This window comes from Pteronotus mesoamericanus, unplaced genomic scaffold (genome assembly GCF_021234165.1).
Source record: "Pteronotus mesoamericanus isolate MK-2021 breed Mesoamerican mustached bat unplaced genomic scaffold, CSHL_Meso_final contig_591, whole genome shotgun sequence".
NCBI classification, from domain to species: Eukaryota; Metazoa; Chordata; class Mammalia; order Chiroptera; family Mormoopidae; genus Pteronotus; species Pteronotus mesoamericanus.
The window spans coordinates 2,092,486-2,114,999 of record NW_026555208.1 but is presented as its reverse complement, the minus strand read 5'-3'; the positions used below and the strand labels follow the sequence as shown (position 1 = coordinate 2,114,999).

General features: G+C 41.1%; 1 protein-coding gene across 1 annotated transcript; it reads left to right on the top strand.

Moving 5' to 3' along the window:
- Positions 1-16,330: 16,330 nt before the first annotated feature.
- Positions 16,331-17,853, top strand: MRPL17 (mitochondrial ribosomal protein L17). The gene is made up of 3 exons (XM_054580595.1): positions 16,331-16,564; positions 16,875-16,943; positions 17,284-17,853. Exons 1-3 carry the CDS (start codon positions 16,391-16,393, stop codon positions 17,557-17,559), a joined length of 519 nt encoding a protein of 172 aa, XP_054436570.1. The 5' UTR covers positions 16,331-16,390; the 3' UTR covers positions 17,560-17,853.
- Positions 17,854-22,514: the final 4,661 nt, after the last annotated feature.

Below are 22,514 nucleotides of genomic sequence, written 5' to 3'. Positions count from 1 at the left end.
AAGACTGGCTGAGTGCCCACAGGAAGCAATGCCAGAGATATCTTTAAGGGGCCAGTTGGATTCCACTGAGGAGAGTGGGGTCTCAACCATAAGTGGGGATCCCCAGCCCACAGCACCAGAGCCCAAAAAGTATACAGATAACAGCAAGCTGTGAAAAGTGGCAGGGTTGCTCCCTGACAAAGATAGATGGCTGGAGATGCAAAGAGCTGTTTAAAGGGCCGATGCACAAATTTTTATTTGCAACCACTTACCCTGGGCTCCAGCAAAGGAGGGGACAGAGCGTCCCAGGGATGCCTGAAGAGAAATTGGGGAAGGAGACTTTAGGAAGAGAACTGAGGGAACAGCCAGTGGGATCCTGGTGCTGAGGCATCCCCCATAGGGCAGCAGCCATCCTGCTCAAGCAGACCACTCCCCTGAGTGGCAGCAGCATGAAAGAAAACAATAGCCCCGCCCTGTGGTGCCTAAGCCTACCTGCTGACTGCAGAGTGACAAAATTAACAACTGAAGGAGACAGCCACAGACAGTGGATTCCTGGAAGTCTCAAACGGACTGCCTAAAGTCAGACAAGGTCAACATCGGACAACATCAGAGGCAGATACAGAAAGAAAAAACAGCATGAGCCAACATAAACGGCATAAAAAGCATACAAAGAGCAGCAAGTTCAGATCAAGGAGACTGTACCACTGCATCTCACAGCACTCCTACCATAGAAGTTCACACCACAAAGACAGGAAGTCAAGACAGATCAACTTAAGAAGCAGAAGCAAAAGGAAGAGTCTCACAAATAATGGGGAGACAAACACTCCCCAATTGAAGGGAAAGGAGGAACCCCCAGAAAGAGAACTAAATGAAATAGAGGCAAGTCAACTATTAGGTATTGTGTTCAAAACAATGGTTCTAAGGAATCTCAATGAGCTCAGTGAGCTCAGAGAGAATTACCAAAAAATACAGGGAAACTACAAGGAACTTACTGCAAACTATATCAGCATGAAAAGGACATAGGAACTATCAACAAGAGACAAGAGGAAATGAAGAATACAATTTCTGAATTGAAGAACACAGTAGAAGGAATCAAAATCAGGCTAGATGAAGCAGAGAAATGAATCAGTGAGCTGAATGACAAGGTAGGAAAAATCTCCCAGAAATAGCAAGAAAATGAAAAAAGACTCAGAAAGAATGAAGAGGCATTTAGGGAAATGCAGGACAACCTGAAACATAATAATATCTGTATAATAGGGATAGAGAAGGAGGAGAAGAGGGGGACGGGATAGAGAACCTGTTTGAAAAAGCAATGATGGAAAACTTCCCTAATTGAAGGAGAGAAAAAGTCACACAAGTCCAGGAAGAACAGAGGGTACCATTCAAGATGAATCCAAAGAGGTACACTCTAAGACACATCATAATTAAAATGGGGAATATCAAAGACAAACAGAACCCAAAAGGCAGCAAAGGAGAAGTAGGTAGTAACATACAAGGGAGCCCTGATAAGGCTAGCAGCTGACTTCTCAACAGAACTACAAGAAGGGAATGGCAAGAAATATTCCAAGTAATGAAAAACAAAGGCCTGCAACCAAGACTGTTCTACCCAACAAGGCTCTCAATTAAAATGGAAGGTAAAATAAAGAGTTTCCCAGACAAAAGAAGCCTAAAAGAATACACCTCCACCAAACCAGCATTGCAAGATATGCTAAAGGGATTGCTTTAAGAAGATGAAGAAAAAGAGTGAGAAAGAGGGGAACACAGGTACAAAGGGAAAAAAATGAATAAGTACCTATTACTAATAACTGTAAATGTAAATGGATTTAATGTTCCAATCAAAAGACATAGCATAGCTGAATGGATTAGAAAACATGACACTCACATATGATGTCTACAAGAGACCCACCTCAGAAAAAAGGATCTAAACAGACTGGAAGTAAAGGGATGGAAAAAAATATTCCAAACAAATGGACAGGAAAAAAAAAAAAAGCTGGAGTAGCAATACTTATATCAGACAAAATAGATTTCAAAACAAAGGCCATAAAAGAGACAGAAGGACACTCCATGATACTCAAAGGAAGAATCCATCAAGAAGACGTAAATATTGTAAACCTCTATGCACCCTGCATAGGAGCACCCAAACGTATAAGGAAAATCTCGGAGGACTTCAAGAAAGATATAAACAGCAACACACTGATAGTAGGGGATTTTAACACCCCACCGTCAACAATGGATAGATCTTCCAAACAAAATATCAACAAGGATATTGTGGAACTGAATGACACATTAGATCAAATGGACTTAATTGATTATACATATATATATATCCTTTCATCCCAAAGAAGCAAAATACACATTTTTCTCAAATGCACATGGAACATTTTCCAAGATAGACCATATGATAGGACACAAAATAAGACAACAAATTCAAGAAAATTGAAAACATAACAAGCATTTTCTCGGATCACAAGGGCTTGAAACTAGAAAGCGACCTCAAAGAAAAAATTCAAAACCATTCAAATTCTTAGAGACTGAATCACATGGTATTAAACAATGAATGGGTCAATAATGAGATCGAAGAAGAAATCAAAAAGTTTCTGGAAACAAATGAAAACAAACACACAACAGTCCCAAACCTATGGGACACAGAGAAGGCAGTCCCATAGATAAGATTGTCTGCTTTCACCACTTCTATTCCACATAGTCTTGAAAGTCCTAGCCACAGTGATCAGACAAGAAAAAGAAATAAAAGGCATCCAAATTGGAAAGGAAGAAGTAAAAATGTCATTGTTTGCAGATGACTTGATAGTGTACATAGAAAACCCTATAGACTCCACCAAAAAATGACTTGACCTAATAAGTGAATTTGGCAAAACACTGGGATACAAAGTCAATACTCAGAAATTGAAGGCATTTTTGTACACCAACAATGAAATATCAGAATCAGAAATCAGGAAAAAATCCCATTTGCTATAGCAAAAAGAAATATAAGGTACCTAGGAATAAACTTTACCAAGGAGGTAAAAGACCTATACTCTGAAAACTACACAACACTGAAGAAAGAAATTAAGGAAGACACAACTAAATGGAAGCATATACCATATTCATGGATTGGAAGAATTAAATCATCAAAATGTTCATACTACACAAAGCAATTTATTGGAGGGATCACAATACCTAATATCAAACTATACTACAAAGCTATGTAATCAAAACATACTGGTACTGTTATAAGAACAGGCATATAGATCAGAGAACCCAGAAATCAATCCATGCCTATATGGTTAATTACTTGACAAAGGAGGTAAGAGCATACAATGGAGTAAAGACAGCCTCTTCAGTAAATGATTTTGGGAAAATTGGACAGGTACTTGCAAAAACTGAAACTATACCACCAACTGTACCATACACAAGAATAAATTAAAAATGAATAAAAGACTTAAATGTAAGTTGCAAAACCATAAAAATCCCAGAGAAAAACATAGACAGTAAAACTTCAGACATCTCCTATAGCAATAGTTTTGTCAATATGTCTCCTAGGGCAAGGGAAATAAAAGAAAAAAAATAAACAAATGGTACTACATCAAACTAAAAAGCTTCTGCACAGAAAAAGGAATCATTAAAAAAATGAAGAGGGAACCTACTGTACTGGAGAACATATTTGCCAATGATATATCTGATAAGAGATTAATTTCCAAATGATATAGTGAACTTATACAACTCACCCTGACTGGTATGGCTCATTAGGCTGGGCATCACCAAGCAAGCCAAAAGGTCACCAGTTTGATTCCCACTCAGGGCTCATGCCTGGGTTGTGGACCAGGTCCCAGGCTTAGCGTAGGCAAGAGGCAACCAATCAATATTTCTCTCACACATTGATGTTTTACTACCTCTTTTTCTCCCTGCCTTCCCCTCTCTAAAAATGAAAGGAAGGAAAGAAGGAAAGAGGAGAAAAGGAGGGAGGGAAGTGAAGGGTGGGAGGGAGAGGGGATGGGAGGGAGGGAGGGGTATGGGAGGGAGGGAGGGGGGATGGGAGGCAGGGAGAGGGGATGGGAGGGAGGGAGGGAGGAAGGGGGAGAGAAAGAAACGAACTAATACAACTCAACATCAGGAAGACAGACAATTCATTTAAAGATGGACAAAGGACCTGAATTTACACTTCTCCAAAGAAGACATAGAGATGGCCAATGGACATATGAAAAAATGCTCAACATAACTAATCATCTGAGAGATGCAAATTAAAACTACAATGAGATATCACCTCACACCTGCCAGAATGGCTACCATCAATAAATCAACAAACAAGTGCTGGCGAGGATGTGGAAAGAAGGGAACCCTCATGCGCTATTATTGGTGGGAATGAAAACAGGTGCAACCACTATATGAAACAGTATAGAGTTGCCTTTAAAATTAAAAAATGGAACTGCCTTTTGACCCAGCAATTTCACATCTGGGAATATATCCTAAGAATCCCAAAACACCAATTTGAAAGAATATATGCATCCCTATGTTCATAGCAGCATTATTTACAATAGCTAAGATCTGGAAACAGCCCAAGTGTCCATTAGTAGATGAGTGGATAAAAAATATGTGGTACATTTACACAATGGAATACAATGCATCCGTAGAAGAGAATTAAATCCTAAATTTTGTGACAGCATGCATGGACCTGGAGATTATTATACTAAGTAAAATAAGTCAGTCAGAGAAAGACAAATACCATATGACTTCACTTATATGTGGAATCTACTGAGCAAAATAAACTGATGAGCAAAACAGAAACAGAGGCATGGACACATGGAACAGACAGCTGTCAGAGCAAAAGCGACAGTCTGGATGAAAAGAAGGTGAAGGGATTAGCCAAAGAACATACACGCGTAACTCACAGGCACAGACAACAGTGCGGTGATGGCCAGAGGGAAGGAGGAGTGAGGCTGCATGGAAGCAGGGAGGGGCGAGGAGGAAATGGGGACATCTGTAATAGTGTCAACCATAAAAATAATGAAAAAAATGAGAGGTTTCATCCCAAAAGAGCCACAAGATCTGGTTAGTATATATCAGCAGGTACCAAGGGAGTACCCCTAAGATTGGATTTTGATGGTGCTTGATCAAGAAAGCTTGAACTGCCCTGGTCAGGTGGCTCAGCTGTTGGAGCAGGTTCAATCCCCAGTCTGGGCACATGCAGGAGGCAACCAATAGATGTTTCACACATCAGTACTCCTCTCTCTTTCTCTCTCTCTCTGTCACTCCCCCCTCCCTCCCTCCATTCATCTCTCTCTAAAATCAATAAACATATTCTCATATTCTCAGGTGAGAATTTTTTTTAAAGTTATAACACAAAACTGGATATGCAAGAATTTATTGACTTGGGGACACATTCTTAGGCTATGAGATTTAATGCATAGTCAAGGACCTCGCAGGAATGGACAAGCTCACTGTAGTAAGAAAGCTCACCGAAAGTAGGGAGGCTCTTAGAAGCTTATAGAGTTCAAACGCCCACATTGACTGAGGAGAGTAGAAATAACTGAGCTTTTTGGACGATAATAAAGGAAAACATAAGGTGACAGGGAGATGGGCATGTTGGAAGGGTTTTATTATGTAAAATCAGAAGACCCACAAAAGGGTTACATTTCATGAAAAAGCCTAAAGGACACAACACTCACCAAGGCATTATGGAATGTGCCAGTGACAGGGGCACCAACCTCACTAAGAAGTTCAGTGGCGGCTCACTGCTCATTAACACCCATGGGAATGATGGAGCTCGAAAGTAACAGAAATCATATGCAAGCACTTAACCAGTAGAAACCAAGAGGCTGCAATTACCCTAACAAGAGGAGAAGGGTCAACCAAGACCCATTACTCACCAGGAGTTGTAAAGATGGTTAATAAAACATGGCCTTGGTAAAGATTGCTACATCTGAATGGATTTGTACAATGAAATTGTACAGAATAAAGAAACAATGCAGAAAGAAAATAGGGTTGCATAAAATTCTTACACTGGTCAGAAAACAGACACATCCTTTCAAGAGGTAAGAAAATGCAGGCCTCCCGGAAGTAGCCAGCAGGCAGGAAAGTAGGCAGTGGCCCGCAGCCCAGTTGAGGGCAGCAATGAGGAATGTGAGACATAGCTGCCAGATGGGCAGCTTCTTAGTAAATGAAAATTAGAAAACAGAAATCTAGAGGGTAAAATAGAGGTAAAACTGATGAGCAGAGCAAAAACAGTTTTGGTTTTTTTTCTCCATGGCCTTCAGAGTGGGAGGGGTAAGAAGAGTGGGGTCAAAAAGGAAAACCTAGTCCTTGCAAATGGATGCCATTCTTGCTTCAACACCTAGGTATTCTGGGTCTCGGAAACTGGAAACTGGAAATCTTAATGTAGGGTATACAAATACAGAATAGTAGCCAAGCAACCAAATACTGGCCTTAACAATATTGTCGAATCAAAGACCCTCTCAACCACAAATTCCCCTTGCTCTCCCCTGCCTCCCATTCAAACTGTAGCTATCCATCTTATGACCTCCCATCTTATTTCTCATCTGAATTCCCTCTGAAACTACAAGGAAGTTGCAGGCCCTTTTCTTGCCACCAGATGGTAGTAAAGAATCTTATTAGGTTAAGTCTGATAAATTTTTCAACTTCACTATAGACACTTGAGGGCAGATTATTCCTCTTTGTGGGAGACTAAACTGTGCATAATGTGGAAAGACTGTTAGATTTTGAGGGAACTTTAAAAAAATTTTCATAACATTTATTCATCAAAAACAATTTTAATGTGAAAAAATGTTCAAAAGGATGTTAAAAACACACAAAACCCTCCCTATAAGATAAACCTCTGTGACGTTTAATGACTATATTTCCAGGCATATTGATACGTAGTTAAATATGTATAATTCTGCATATATGTCAATGTATAGTATACATACTACTCTATAATCTCCTTTTCCACTCAGAATTTTATATGGACATCTTTTGAGATCACCAAAATTGGTCTATTTTAGTAATTTTAATGCCTGCATAATATCCTTTTGTTTATACTTAAACAAATCTCTGCTGGTTGGCATCCAGGTTCCTAAATTTTCACTATTACTGTATAAATAGCATTGCAATTAACATTTTCAACATACACCTTTGCACAGGCTGAGAGTGAAAAAGTTTCATGTTACACAGTTCTGTGTATCTAGAATTTTGCCAGAACCCAGAATTTTACAAAGTAAATTAGACATAGATCTTGTTCCAAAGTTGTACACAGGATAATAGGGATAAATGAACAGGGGACAAAACAAAATATGATAAGTGGCATGGAAATTCAAGGTAGAACTATCAGCAAAAGATAAAGAGAATATAGCTGATTAGGGGTCACAGATGGCTTTACACATGTGAGCCTAGAAAGAGTCATTATAAAAGCTAGTCTCTGCTCCTTTTTCTTTAAATGGTTATTTATAACACCCATTTATTTAAACACCTATTTCCCCTGCTCCCTGTGTGTAAGTGAAGGCCAGCCTTTTCTTCTTCATATTCACTGTATTTATCACAGGGCCCGATAGGCACTGAATTTTCAGCAAAATTTTGCTAAATGAATGTATTTATTGGAAACCTTCCTGTCTGGAGACCATTCTCCTGAAACGTGAGAAAGCAGAATCACATACAAGCAAGTGAGCTATAGATGCAAGTTCAAACTCCATCTCAACTCTCTAAACTCAAAGAGAGACAAGAAAATGGAGGGGAAAAGAGAGGGAGAGAGGAAGAGAGAAAGGTAAATACTTCTCTGATGCCTTTTTTTCTTCTTCTGGAAAGCTCATTCAAGAAGAAGTCTGAATGACCTTGCAGAAGGGCACCCTAGAAGTCAGATGATGTATTTTAGTCTAGAATCCAATATCCCTTCCAAATCCCATCCACTGGTAAGCAGGAGAAAAAAATTAAAAGTCTCAATCTAGTTTAAATTTAATTCAATTTGATAATTTAAATATTCTTTTAGGAAGTATTTAGTCTCTGTTAGAAAAAATAAGTCATAATCACCCAGACAGCCTCTCCTTTCCCTGCTCCTCTCCCCAAAGCATGGTGGGAAAAGTGTGCTCCTGCAATTTCCTTGCATTTAAAAGCGTTTTTCTGTTGTGGTGGCTGCCACCTGCTGGTCTCTTGAGCACTCTCCTTTGTGCACTGAATGGTTCACCATACTGCAGGATACCACTGCTGAATTGACTAGTAAACTTGGGTCTAGAATTTTGGATTTTGGAAGGGAGAATGTTCCTGTGTTGTTAATGCTAATCCAAGGATTCTGCTGCCTGTACAACCCCTGAGTTTATTGCCACACTACTTGACAGCTGAGTAGTCTGCTGTGGTAGGCCTGTGGTAGCCCACTGGGTTCACAGCAAACAAAAAACCCAGGACCACTTTCTACCTGACCATGATGTGCTAAATTTCTGTGACTGAGTCAACTTGAAGCATGGACAAATCCATCTTGAATACAATGATTAACATTACCTCAGGCTTTTTCTTCAAACATTTCCTTTATAAAGAATTTTAATCTCCCTCTTGACAAATGAATGCCTCTCAGGAACTAAGGAAAAGTCCTAACCACGACATCTTCATTCATACCCTCATTCCAAACTTTGTGCAGTCTGATGACTACAAAGACTGTACTCTTTTCACTTAATATACAGACTGTTTTGCCTGGAAAGTTTAAGAAGGTTTGAAGATTAAAGGAAGAGAGACTAAAAGAAAACTGCCTGATCTGGAGAAAAACTGCCTGGTCACAGCACATGATACTGGTCTGGAATTCTCACAGAAATATCCTTGTTTATTTCTAAAATCCCCTCATCATAATTAAGAATGAGACATTCTGGAAGCTAGATCATTCATTTAATGCACGTTCACAGAGCACCTATTATGTTTATTGTACTCTGACAGGTACAATGTGAAACCCACTGTTAGTTTCCTATTGCTGCTATAACAAATTACCATAGCACCGGTAGTTTAAAACAATAGATTTCCCTTACATTTCAGAAGGTGTGAAGTCCAAAATTGGATCTTATGGGACTAAACACAAATTATTCTCAGGGCTGCATTCCTTTTGGAGGCTCTAGGGGAAAATCTGTTTCCTTGCCTTTTCCTGCCTAGAGAGAGGATAAACAATTGTAAGTAAAAGTGAAATCATCAAGGGACACACACAAAAAAAGTATTCAAATTTAATTTTTTTTTAACAAACCTGTAGGGAAAGACTTTAGCACAAAAAAGCACGGCACTAGGTTGGAGGTGAAAGAGAGGGAGAGAAGATGCGATACATGAGTCAGAGTCCTTCTCTGACCTTGAAAGACCTATAATCTCAGCAGCAGACAGCTCATCGCATTAATAATACTAGGAAATGAAGCAAGGAAAGAAAAGAACACCACATCAAGGACATAAGCCAAGTTGGAAATAGCCAGTCATCATTTCCAGAGGGAAACATCACCATAGAAGGTTATGCTGATTTCTATCTAAACTCCAATCCCCTCTAGAGCCCTGGATCATCTCAACTTTAGTTGCATATATATCAGGAACTTATTTTCCTAAATTCAACCACTTACAAGGTTTCTTGTTTCCATTCGGGATGTGTTTAATTTACTGTTATCTTCGATATTCTAGTAATGATTCCAATTGTGCAAAACTCATTTTAACTGAGCCTGATATGATCATAATTCCATCTGATACCAGAGACAGGCTCTATCTCTGTCTAATCTGTCCCTTAGGACATTGGATCAAGAGAGGTTTCGAGACCCTTACCTGAGAGTAATTTATATTTATATAGATAGATAGATGTAGGTGTATATATAGATATGTATGTAGACAAGTGTGGGGGGGTGTGTGTGTGTGTGGAGAGAGAGAGAGAGAGAGAGAGAGAGAGACATATATCAAGAAGGAGCCCATCCCTATATTTCTAGACCTTCATGATTTCAGGAATAGGACCAAAACTTGGATTGAGGTCTAATTGACAGTTGCTTCCCACCATCGCCACTAAATCCCTGACTGAACACTTGCTGAGTTCCCTGTCCTGGCTTCCAGGTCACTGCTTCATGGAGGCTTCTGCACAATAAGATGCAGTTATTCAGGGTAAAAAAAAAAAAAAAGAAAGAAAAAGGAGCTTATTTCTCTACTTACAACACTTCTGACACCAAACATGTAGTTTTCCCACACCAAGCAATTATTTAATTCTCTGCAGACACCAACTAGGTGTCCTAAAAATCAATTCTACCACTAATACCTGGAATTAGTGCTACCTTATAGGTCAAGAGCTTAATCCCCTACTTCAGAAGCCAACCTATGCTTCTAAACAACCAGTTATATATTGGGGGTTCACATGATCCTTTCTTCAAGTTTGATAATTTGCAAAAGTAGCAGTCAAGTGCTTTACTTACTGTTTCTGGTTTATCTAAAGGATATAACTCAATAACAGCCAAATGGAAGAGATGCATAGGGCAAAGTATGTAAGAAGGGCTACAGAGCTTCCATGCCCTCTCTGGGCATACTAAACCTTCTAGTACCTCAATGTGCTCATCAACTCAGAAATTCTCCAAAACCTGCTGTTTAGCATTTTTATGAAAGCACAATTGATTAAATCATTGATCATTGGTGATGATGTTAACCTCCAACCCCTCTCACGGAAGTAGGGGTAGGGGAGTGCTGAGAGCTCCAACCCCCTAATCACTCTAATCATATGGTTATTTCCTCTGGTAATCAGTCTCCATCCTCCAAGAGTCACCTCATCAGCATAAACTCAGGTATGGTTAAAATGGATTTTTTATTAATAACAAAAAAAAAATTCTCTTTTATCCCTATTGCTGAGGATATTATTCCAAGGGTTTTATGGACTCTGTGCCAGGAACCAGGATATAAGAACAAATTTACATTTTTTATTATAGCACAACATCACACAGGAGTTCTCTGCAGTAGTATAAATAGATCCAACTCCTTTCTCCCTGCAGAGGCTATGACATTTTATGTACAATATTTTTCTACAGGCTGGGGTCTTTCTTCTTTACATGCCTCCCAGAACATTGCTTGGGACCACTTTCCTCACTTCTGCCAGAATAATAGTCACTACCAACACCTCCTCAGAGGCTCAATCTAGACTTTTGTCAGGGTTACTCCAATTCTTGACTCATCCAGAACAGTCAGATCCACCTGAGTATATTCCCTGGGGGCTCAGAAGGACATTCAGAGCCACAGGATACCAAGGGTCAGAAGAAGAAAGCAGTCTGCCCTGATGCAAGCACAAGGAGGCGAAACATCTGTAAACAACTTAAAAGTAGTAGTAAAACTAAAAGTCAATTGGATTCTTATCACCGTGCACAACAATGTTAGCAGTGTTAGTGATACAATAACCCTCACACAAAAATCTTTTGTTAGCCCAAGTTCTAAACAATTCCTATATATGTGGTCTTCATATTATCACTTTTTAAAACTAATCTGCTAAGAAATATTTCATTCTACATGGGAGTTAATTGGCAGAATTATCAGATACACAATCAAATTCAGCTATATATATTACTTTCCACAGTAAATTCATAAAAATTAACAATCATTTAAACTCATATCTGGTGCATTTTCTGACTCAAGTCCTTGTGGGAGAACATAGCCCTGCTATTATAGCAGTAAATTTAAAATAAACAATCTTAGTTATATGAGATTATTCTTTCCTGACTTATCTTTTTTTAGTAAGGTGAAGTTTCAGATGAAGTGAGAAAACAGCCAAAATAAGCCTTGAACAACATACACTTAAACAACAAGTTTTAAAATTCTTCCTTGAACACCAGTCCATAGAAATTCTGGAGGAACCCAGAATTAACTATGCAAAATGTAAAGAAAATGATATTAAAAAAAGAATAAAATTTTGAAGACAGTCAAACCAGACAAGAGATGATGGTCTTATATGGCCAAAAATGAATAAATAAGAAAGAAGGGTGATGTTTGATCCTGTACATTTTCACCAAGTGGCCATTGCCTCTAAAGCAATGGATCAAATAATGTCAGTGGCAATGTTAATACTCCCCAACCTTTGTGAAAGATCTTCAGAAAAGTTTCTTAAAATTATGTTTTATTGATTATGCTATTACAGTTATCCTGATTTTTCTACATTTGGCCCCCTCCACCCAGCACTTCCCCGCTCCCTCAGGCAATACCCCCACCATTGTTCATGTCCATGGGTCATGTGAGTAAGTTCTTTGGCTACTCCATCTCCTATACTGTATTTTACATCCTCATGGCTATTCTGTAACTACCTATTTGTACTTCTTAATCCCCTCACCTCTTCAACCATTCCCCCACACCCCTCTCACATCTGGCAACCTTCAAAACGCTCTCTGTATCCATGATTCTGTCTCTGTTCTTGTTCGCTGAGTTTGTTTTTTAGATTCAATTGTAGATAGCTATATATTTTTGCCATTTTATTTTTCATAGTTTTGATCTTTTTCTTAAACAAGTCCCTTTAACATTTCACATAATAATGGTTTATTGCTGATGAACTCCTTCAGTTTTTTGTCTGGGAAGCTCTTCATCTGCCCTTCGATTCTAAATAATACCTTTGCTGGGTAGACCAGTCTTGGCTGTAGGTCCCTGCTTTTCCTGACTTTGAATATTTCCTGCTAATCCCTTCTAGTTTACAAAGTTTCTTTTGAGAAATCAACTGCGTCTTGTGGGAACTACCCTGTAGGTAACTAACTTTTTTCTCTTGCTGCTTTTAAGATTTTCCTCTTTGTCTTTAACTTTTGGCATTTTAATTATGATGTGTCTTGGAGTGGGCCTCTTTGCATCCCTCTTGTTTCAGACGCTCTGTGCTTCCAGGACTTACATGTCTAGTTCCTTCACCAAATTAGGGAAACTTTACTTTGTTATTTTTTCAAATATATTTCCAGTTTCTTGCTCTTTCTCTTCTCTTTCTGGCACCCCTATGACACAAATGTTGGACCTCTTGAAGTTGGCCCAGAGGCTGTTTATACTGTCCTCATTTTTTTGGACCCATTTTTCTTCTTCTTGTTCTCATTGGTTATTTCTTTCTTCCTTACGTTCCAAATCATTGATTTGATTCTTGGCTTCATCCACTCTACTGTTGTTTCCCTATAAATTGTTCTTTATTTCATTGGTGTATCCTTTGTTTCTGACTGGATCTTTTCTATGCTGTTGAAGTCCTTGCTAAGTTCCTTGAGCATCCTTATAGCCAGTGTTTTGAACTCTGCATCAGATAGATTGCTTGTCTCCATTTTGTTTTGCTCTTTTTGTGGAGTTTTGGTCCACTTAGGCCATGTTTCTTTCTTCTTTCTGGGGGCCATGTTTCTTTGTGTCCTCATTTTGGCAGCCTCCCTGTGTTTGTTTCTATGCGTTAGGTAGAGCTGCTTTGACTCCATGTCTTCAGAGTATGGCCTAATGTCGTAAGTGTCCTGTAGGGTCCAGTGGCACAGCCTCTCCTACCAAGGTGCACCCTTTGTGTGGGCTGAGTACACCCTCCACTTGTAGGTGAGCCTTGGTTGCTGTTGACAGGTCAATGTGAGGGATTTACCCAGGCCAGTCAGCTGCAAGGATTGGCTATGACCACTTACCACCAACATCCGCCCTCCGTGGAAGATCAGCTGTGCAGAGGCTGGGTGATAATGCTTTGATGTGGTCTGTAGCTGTCCACTGGTACACTGGCCCTGGGGTTTCCCTGGGGGTACAGGCCAAGGTGAGCCCCCACCTATGTTTTGCTTGGGGCCACCTGCCTAAGCTATAAAGCTTCTGAGATAGCTGCTACATATGTTGAGTTTGGAGATTCCCGGGCAAAGCCATGCTGTGAATCTAGGCTGGCTGCTTCTAGTGCCATGCACTTGGCTCACTGAGGCCAGCTATTGCTTGTTTGATAGGATTTAGGAAGTGGTGAAACACAAGCCTAGGCCAGCCATTCATATGGAAAAGCAGCTTGGGTGGGCCCGTAATTTGGGTGAGATGGAGTCTCTGGAGATCTCCAAGGCAGATCAAACAGTGTTAGCCAGATTGATGGAGTCTCAGACATGGCACCAGTTTGCCAGCTCTACTGGGGGAAGGTTTACAAAAGGGACAACAGCATCTGCTCACCTTGATGCCAGATACTTCAGTTCCTTCCTGTATGCCACTGGAACCTTTCAAGCTACTATTCCAGTGCTAGAGCTCAGAGGGAGTGAGTCTGAGAAGGTGAATCCATATGTGGATTCTTTAAGAGGAACTGCTTGGGGCTCCAGAAATCTCTTCCACTGATTCAATCCTGCTGGTTTTTCTAACCAGAAGCTGTGGGGAGTTAGCCTCCTGGCACTGGAACCCTGGTCTGAGGGGCCTGGTGTGGGGCTGGGACTCCTCACCTGAGAGATCCCTCCCGAATTTTTATCCCCTACATGTGCATGAGAGACCAGCCCATTCTGCATCTATGCCCTTCCTACCAGTCTGCATGGATGTGGTTTCTTTAATTCCATAGTTGTCAGACTTCTATTCAACTTGATTTCTGATGGTTCTAAGTGACGGCTGTTCTATCTTTTACTTGTCATTTTGATGTGGTTGTGCCAAGAAGCAAGCCATGTCTGCCTATGTCTCCATCTTGACCAGAAATCCCAGAAATGTTTACCAATAGAAATTTATGGTGAATTTTCAATTGTGGAGATCATTGAAAGCTGTAAGATTTGATCCCAAATCTTACACAAAGAAAAAAAAACACAGTATTATAATTTCTGGAATTCATTATGAAGTGTGATTTGTATAAATCTCTTCCAACATATCCATGTTTAAGATTTTTCCTAATTAGCCCCAGCTGGTATATCTTAGTGGATTGAGCACCAGCATGCAAACCAAAGGGTCGCCAGTTCAGTTCCTAGTGTAGGTAGGCCACATGCCTGGGTTGCAAGCCAGGTCCCCAGTAGGGGGTTTGTGAGATGCAGCCACACATTGATGTTTCTCTCCCTTTCTTTCTCCCTCCCTTCCCTTCTCTAAAAGTAAATAAAATCTTTAAAAAAAAAATTCTTCCTAATTATATGTTATCTATTATCTATTACTTCAAATGAAGAAACTTTTCAAAATTAAAATTAAGAAGTGTTCTCTGGTCACCTATGAGTGAAGACAGTGACAGATTCTAAGTATGCTAGCTATTGAACATGAGTATGTGAAAATGAGTGCATTACTTTCCTAGTGCTTCTGTTAAAAACTGCCACAAACTGGGCAGCATAAAACAAATAAAACATATTGTCTCATGGCTCCAATGTGCTGGCTGAGTCATACGTTCTTTAAAGGGTGTAGTGAAAGATCTGTTCCATGACTTTTTCTTAGGCTCCAGTGTTTGCTAGAAATCCTTTACAATCCTTGGCTTGCAGCCACCTCAGATTTCTGCCTTCTTGATCACATGGGTTCTCCCTGTGTGTGTCCATCTTCACACACTGTCCTCACTCAGTGTGTCCCTCTCTATCTCTCCATCTCAGCTCTTTTTTTTAAGGACATCAGTCATTTAGATGCCCAGCCTATTCCAGTATGATCTTACCTTAACTAATTGCATCTGCAGTGACCCTACTTCCAAATGAGGCCACATTCTGAGGTACTGGAAGGGAGGTGGAAGAGGTTGGCAGTGGGGGGTTAGGACTTAACATATACTTTATGGGACGTGATGGGAACCACAGTTCAACCCATAGCAAAGAGAAATTTTGACATAAATGAATGCAGACATTAAGTCTCCAAAGCAGAATCTATCAAGTTATTGTATTTTTCTTTAACACATATATTCGTAGGTATGTGTTCTCCCTTTAAAATATACATTGATGTAATTTAGAAGTATTAATCCATTACTTTTGCTCTGAGGGCAGTATTTTTGTTTAACTGGGATAATTACATGTATTTACCTCAACAACAGAGAATTTTCACCATCTGCCTTTCTTAACTGAACATGATTGCTATTCTTCATTTCATCATTACTACTAAAAATAATTGTCAAAACTGACGCCCTCCGGGTGTCCTACACACCTGCCCACCACCATTTAGGAGGGGCAGTGCCCCCAACCTACAGGAGCGCTCCCCCTCTCGGCGTCTTTCCCCTCAGATACTCCCTTTCCTAGCAGGATCCACGGCGGAGCTTCCCTCTTGAACACTCTACTCAACACAGCAGGAGCCTGATGAGGCACTAGAGAACCACGACGGCCGGCTGATCCCTCACTAGGGGGCGTTTGTTTCCCAGCTGACAAGAGCGCACTCGGCCCTTGAACCAGGCCTGGCTCGCCTCCTCTGGAAGAGGTCAACATCCCTTCTCCGCCCTTGCCAACGAAGCAGGCTCTGATGCTCATGCGCAAACACGTGAACACGCACTCAGGTAGAGCGCATGCGTTCTCTCGGAGCCGCATCTGCGCAGTTTCCCTATTGAGTTTCCCGTTCCGGCGTCTCGGTGTCGGAGCGAAGGGGGGAAATGCGGTTGTCGGTTGCTGCTGCTATCTCCCATGGCCGCGTATTCCGCCGCCTGGGCCTTGGTCCCGAGTCCCGCATTCACCTGTTGCGGAACTTGCTTACGGGACTAGTGCGACACGAACGCATCGAGGCGCCATGGGCGCGCGTGGACGAGATGAGGGGCTATGCTGAGAAGGTCAGAGGCGGGACGCTCTGGCCCGCCGCGCGGGTCTGGGCTGAGGGGGCGGGGCCCGGCTGAACTTGGGAATGGAGTGAGACCGCCCTAGTAAGCCCTACCTAAAGTCCGAATCCTCAGGTATCGTGAGCTGAGCCCAGTCCTCCGGCCCCTCAAATGGAACACTGGTTAGGGCTGCGAGGTTAGTGGTGGCTTGAATTTGAGCGAAGCTTGGCTAGTGGAATGAATGGGCTGCAGTCTAGCATTAGAGGAGTAAGATTTGTGCTGTGTTTCCTGTTCGAGTTGGATCAGTGATGTTCTGTCCTCGCAGCTCATCGACTATGGGAAAATGGGAGACACCAACGAACGAGCCATGCGCATGGCTGACTTCTGGCTCACAGTAAGTGCATCCTGCCTGACACCAAATTTCATCCTTTGGTCCCGGGGGAGGGTGGGGGACGGGGGTTGTCACAGAGAGGGGGACTAGGAAGAACTAAGCTAAGGCACTCACGTATGGAGAAACTCTAAATTAGAAGCATGTGCCTTAAGTAGGTTGAATTCGATGGGATTCCGAATTTGCACATCTGAACTCTCTATTTAACTTTGACTCTACCATATTAGATGGTGGGGGAGATGTGGCTGTGTGTGTTTGGAGACCCTAATTTTGGGAGTGCTAAAAGCTAAATGTCTCTGCGGTGGTGCCTGACTCTGCTCTCTTCTGCATAACTCTACCCCTCTAGGAGAAAGACCTGATCCCAAAGCTGTTTCAAGTACTGGCCCCTCGGTACCAAGGTCAGAATGGGGACTACACGAGAATGCTTCAGATCCCAAATCGGAATAAGCAGGATCGGGCCAAGATGGCAGTGATCGAGTATAAAGGGAACTGCCTCCCACCCCTGCCCCTGCCTCGCAGGGACAGCAACCTTACACTCCTAAACCAGCTACTTCTGGGGCTGCAGCAGGACCAGGAAGCAAGGATCCACAGCTCCCACACACCTCAAACACCAGGGATTTAACTGGAGCCAAGGGGTGTGTAGCTCTCATCAGTGCCTATTATTATAAATGTTCGGATCTCTTAATCTCTAAGAAGAACTGGAGCTACAGTTGTGAAATGGACAGTCTTAATGGAGCCCAGAACATGCTGAAGAGCCAGATAACCCTCTCTTTGCACAACAGATAAAATTCCTTATGTGAATATATGTAAACTGATTTTTATTTTCCTCCCCTTGAGATTTCTGAGAATGAGAACTATACAAATGATCATTTTCCATGGGATAGTAAATTCATGGCATATGTTTCTGGCTCCTAAATCTGGGTTTTATTTGGATAGCACAGTTTTGTTTTTCTGAATGTCGGTTTACATGGGGCATATACCCTATAATTCCAAACTGGCCCCAAATGTGGTTGAGTTATGACATCTAGCATAGAGGAGCCCCTGGGGTCTCAGAGAAAAATTACCATATTTCACTGTGTATAATGTGCCCCACGTTTTTGGCCCAAACTTTCAGGAAAGAAATCCTTTTAATTCATTCATTCATTCATTCATTTATTTATATTTAGTAACAAAACCAATTATTGTATTTACAGGGTATTTTGCATACAGCTATTGTTACTTCCTTTTTGAGTTACACTTTTAACACATAAGCATAAATTAAAAAATTAACATTTATATAGATATGGAATTAGTACTACCCATGTATAATGCACATCCTTATTTTTCCCTCAAAAATTTGAGCCAAAAAGTGTACATTATACACAGCAAAATATGGTCTTGACAAGGACTGGAGAATGAACATCTAGAAGTGAAACTTCCATAGAATCTGGTGTGCTAAGAACCTCCGAGGAACATGGCAACCATTCCTCTGTTTCTAAGCAGGGTCTCATATTACCCTCGTGTGTTCCCCTTAAGCCCTGAATGGGCAAAGAAGAAGGCCTGAGAACTCAGAAGTACTCCTGTCCTGGCCGATGGAGTGTAAGCATTCAACAAAGGATATTGGACTCCAGGATAACCTCCTTCCTCTTGGAGTGGGAGTGGGGTGGGAGGGGAGAGTGGAGTGAAAGAGCAGGTTGAAGTGGGAGGAGAATTAGGAAGTTCAGCTTGCTGGGAATTTCCTGGAAATTTTTTTTTATTGTCAAATCTGGGCCTCTCTGGGAACTCAAAAAAGGGAAATCCGGCTTAAGAATAGGCAGGGCATATGAGAAGTAGGAAGTTCCTTTATATCCATTAATTACTGTGAAGCCAAACTTGGCCCAGGCAGGCTGCCCATCACTCAAGGCTCAGAGGCTTGATTAGGGTGGTAGTTTAGAAGATTTGGTGCTGTGACCCAGGCCTAACTGCTTGATAGCAGGTCCTAACAGTTCCCCTACCCCCAATACGGTGGAAAGGAGACATTTTAGGCTAGACCTTCTGAGTGTATTGGGCCTAAACCCATCCATTGTCTGAGATAGTAAGAGTAAAGGTATAGAAGTCATGGGTCTAGGATATAGCTTCAGTGACAGCTATTCTGGTGATGTTTCACTGTATCTCTTCTACTCTGATACTCGTCTACTCCCAGCAAGGTTCTCTATCTCTCCTTGTGCTGCAATTTGTCCATACATTATTACCAGAAAACCTCACATTATGTTGAGTGATATACTAGACACTTAAAAGCATTTATTAAATAAACTGGTAACTCTGAACGCTTCTGCCCAAAAATTCAACCCTTCCTGTCTTTTTGGCATGAACATTCACCTCAGCTAGACAACTCAGACCCATTCCTGACTCAAGAGAAAGTACTTTTCTTGATCTTAAAACCTCATCTTTAAGTAGTAGTGGCAATAGATGGATTATGGCTGACTCATAGCTTTTCCTCTTAGCCCTAGAAATACATCCCCCTTTAGAGCTTTCAGTAGTTTCCTAAGTACTTACAAAGCATGTGCTAGTACCCATCATCAAGTTAGGCACTAGGGATAGTCTTTATCAAGTGTTTCCCATATGTCAGGCTCTGGGCTAGAGACTAGGGATACTAGGGATATGGAGAACCTCTCCCTTCAAGGAGCTCACAATCTAATGACCCACCACTGACACCACAGCAGCCTCAAAGGACACTTCATCCCCTTTAATATTTTGGCCCAAATAAGAGTACATGAATCCTAGAATATTTATTGAAGGCTCAGGGACAACACAGGAAATCCAGCAGAAGTAACGGCTACTGAGTGTGGTTGGTTGGGTAATAATATGAGTGTAATAATTTATAGTTTTCATTTGAACATTTTGTCTAAAATGCCATATGGTATGCTTGAGAGTGATACTATGTTACAGAATTACATGCTTAGGATTTTGTAATAAAAAGGTGGTGGTATTTGTGCCAGACACTGTACTACCGACTTCACTGATCTAGCCTGTAAATAATTTTTCAGCCCAGTTGGAATATGCCCTCAAGTCCATCTAGGCACCTCTTTAACAAACTTCAAACCCCCAAGAGATGCCCAGATGCACTGGAATTCTCTCTTCACTTTCAGAGGGTCTCAGACTCCAGTTTTTTACTGCAAGGTTAAGTTGTACCCGTTTTCCTCAAAAAAATAATGAATTCTAGCCTCAACAGATCAATGACACAGTGTAAGCCCATTACCCAGGGAAGACAGTTACAAAAGCCAGGGACTGTTTTCTTGCACTAACCAAAAGTCATTAACAACTCATGTTGAATTTATTCCCACAATGTTTCTAAAATCTGTAGTCACATCTCTCCCTTGTGTGAAATTCCAGGCATCTCTATCCTGGATTGATGCAACTTGCCTCTCCACACTGCAGGCGGCGCCACAGAACTCTGATACCTTAATTTTAGGTTTGATAATCTGTGGCTTTTTCCCTGTAGGAAAGGAGATCATATTCCATATCATGACTCCTCTCAGTAACCAGGCATCCACCCACTGTTGCAGCTACTTCCTTTGCCTCTAATTTTATGTTCCAGAAACATGGATGTCCTTATTTTGATTGTTTCCCTCTGCACAGCTCCCCTTGCCACCTTTGGTTTATGCAGTCTCTTCTACTCAGAAAGCCCTCCTCCCTCTTTTACCTACCTACCTTGTACACAAACATGGCATCTCCTGGGTGGCTCTTCTGACCATTCACACACCTAAGTTCATTACTTTGTGAACCGAGGCTCACTACAATGTTTAAATAATCCTTTAAATTCACCACACTGTATTAACAGTTGCCTAGAGTGGGTTGGTTCCCAAACATCTATCCCAGATTGCTGGTACTATAAAGCAGTCATAGTATTTCTATCCCCTTACTATTGACGGTTCAGTGATGGACAGGCATAAACTGATTTCTGTTGAAACTTCAGTATTTCTCAGGAAAAAAAAAAAATTCTGTGATCTACAGATAAAAAACATTTTCCCTCAGAACACAATATTCACATATGTAACTCAAAAGCATCACAAGATGTTTACAAATAAGCACACTAATATTTCTACTCTTTCCTAGTTACTTTTTAAAATATACTTGTCCCACCCTGACTGGCGTGGCTCAGTGGGTTGGGCGTCACCCCCTCAAAGCAAAAGGTTGCTGGTTTGAACGCCTGTCAGGGCACATGCCTGGGTTGTGGACCAGGTCCCCAGTTGGGAACCTGTGAGTGGCAACCTATCAGTGATCCTCTTGCACAACGATGTTTCTCTCCCTTTCTCCCCCTCTCTGTAATTTTTTTTTAACAAAAAGTGCTGGTCCCAATTCACTAAATTAATTTTACAGCTCACTAATGGATTTCAACTGTTTCTGAAAAAACACTGATCACAACCAGCATTATAGTAACTCACTGTTGCCTTTGGGATAAAATCCAGACTTGTATCATGACACAAAGGCCTCTGGTCTGGTTGCAGCTACCTCTCAGCCTTATCTGCCATTGTTTGCCTCCATTTTTCATAGGAAACTACTTGTTACTGTCTGAACACATACCTTTGTGCACGATGTTGCCTCTACTATAATGCTTGCTGTTTTTTAATTTACTTCCTACTTGTCATATCTGCTCAGAAGTGGCTTGAGGCCTCCAAATTACACTTTACCTTCCAAATGGGGCTAGGTCCCTTCCTGTGGGCAGGTATAGTCCTCAAGGTATACACCTACCAAAGCTTTCATCATGTTATATCACAAATCCCTGTCTGCTTGACTGATTTCCTTCACTCAACTGACTGAGCTCTGGAAGCTAGAAACCAGAACTCATTCACCTGGATAACTCTTCCTACCAAAGGATCAGGTTCATAATAGGTGCTCAATATAAATTTATTAAAAGAAGAGGAGTAAACTACATGTTATGACATATTCAACTCTCTGGTTGAGCTTTACAAAACAATAAACAATATCGTGTGCAGGGACAGTGCTAAGCTACATTGCTGAGTATACCAAGGCTAAAGAAATGGGCTTCCTCCCCGGAGACTTTTGTGCTCATTATGACTGTCAAGAATGTAAGCATGTACCTAATTCATTTCCCACACATTTCATATTCCTGTTCCCCGAAATCTTTCTCATCAACCTAAGGACAGAAAATACCTGTACATTTTCTAAGACTTAGCCAAAAGCTGAAATGATGGGTCTTTCGGGAACTATCCACTGAATTCCCTAAATAAAGCTAGGCACTTTTCCAGTGGTCCAATTTCATGCTGTACGCACTTCACTAGATAGTGGACTCTTTGAGGTTAGGCAAAATGCTTCACTCTTGTGCCATCTGGTAGAGAATGTGGGACAAAATAGGCCTCTAAAAATACTGACTGTATCAATGCAATTAAAGTTCTTCAGCCTAGTTTAGTAAGTAAATCTCACTAACTCCTCCCTTCCCTAGTTTCCTCTTCATCTGAAAAAGAACTTCCTGCAATGCTGATTTCCCATTGTTCACTACTGACTACTCTTTAAGGCTTTCTTTCCTCTCCATGCCCTTATACACACAGGCATATTGTAACTCATGTCTCTAACTCTGGGACATGAATTTCATAGTTA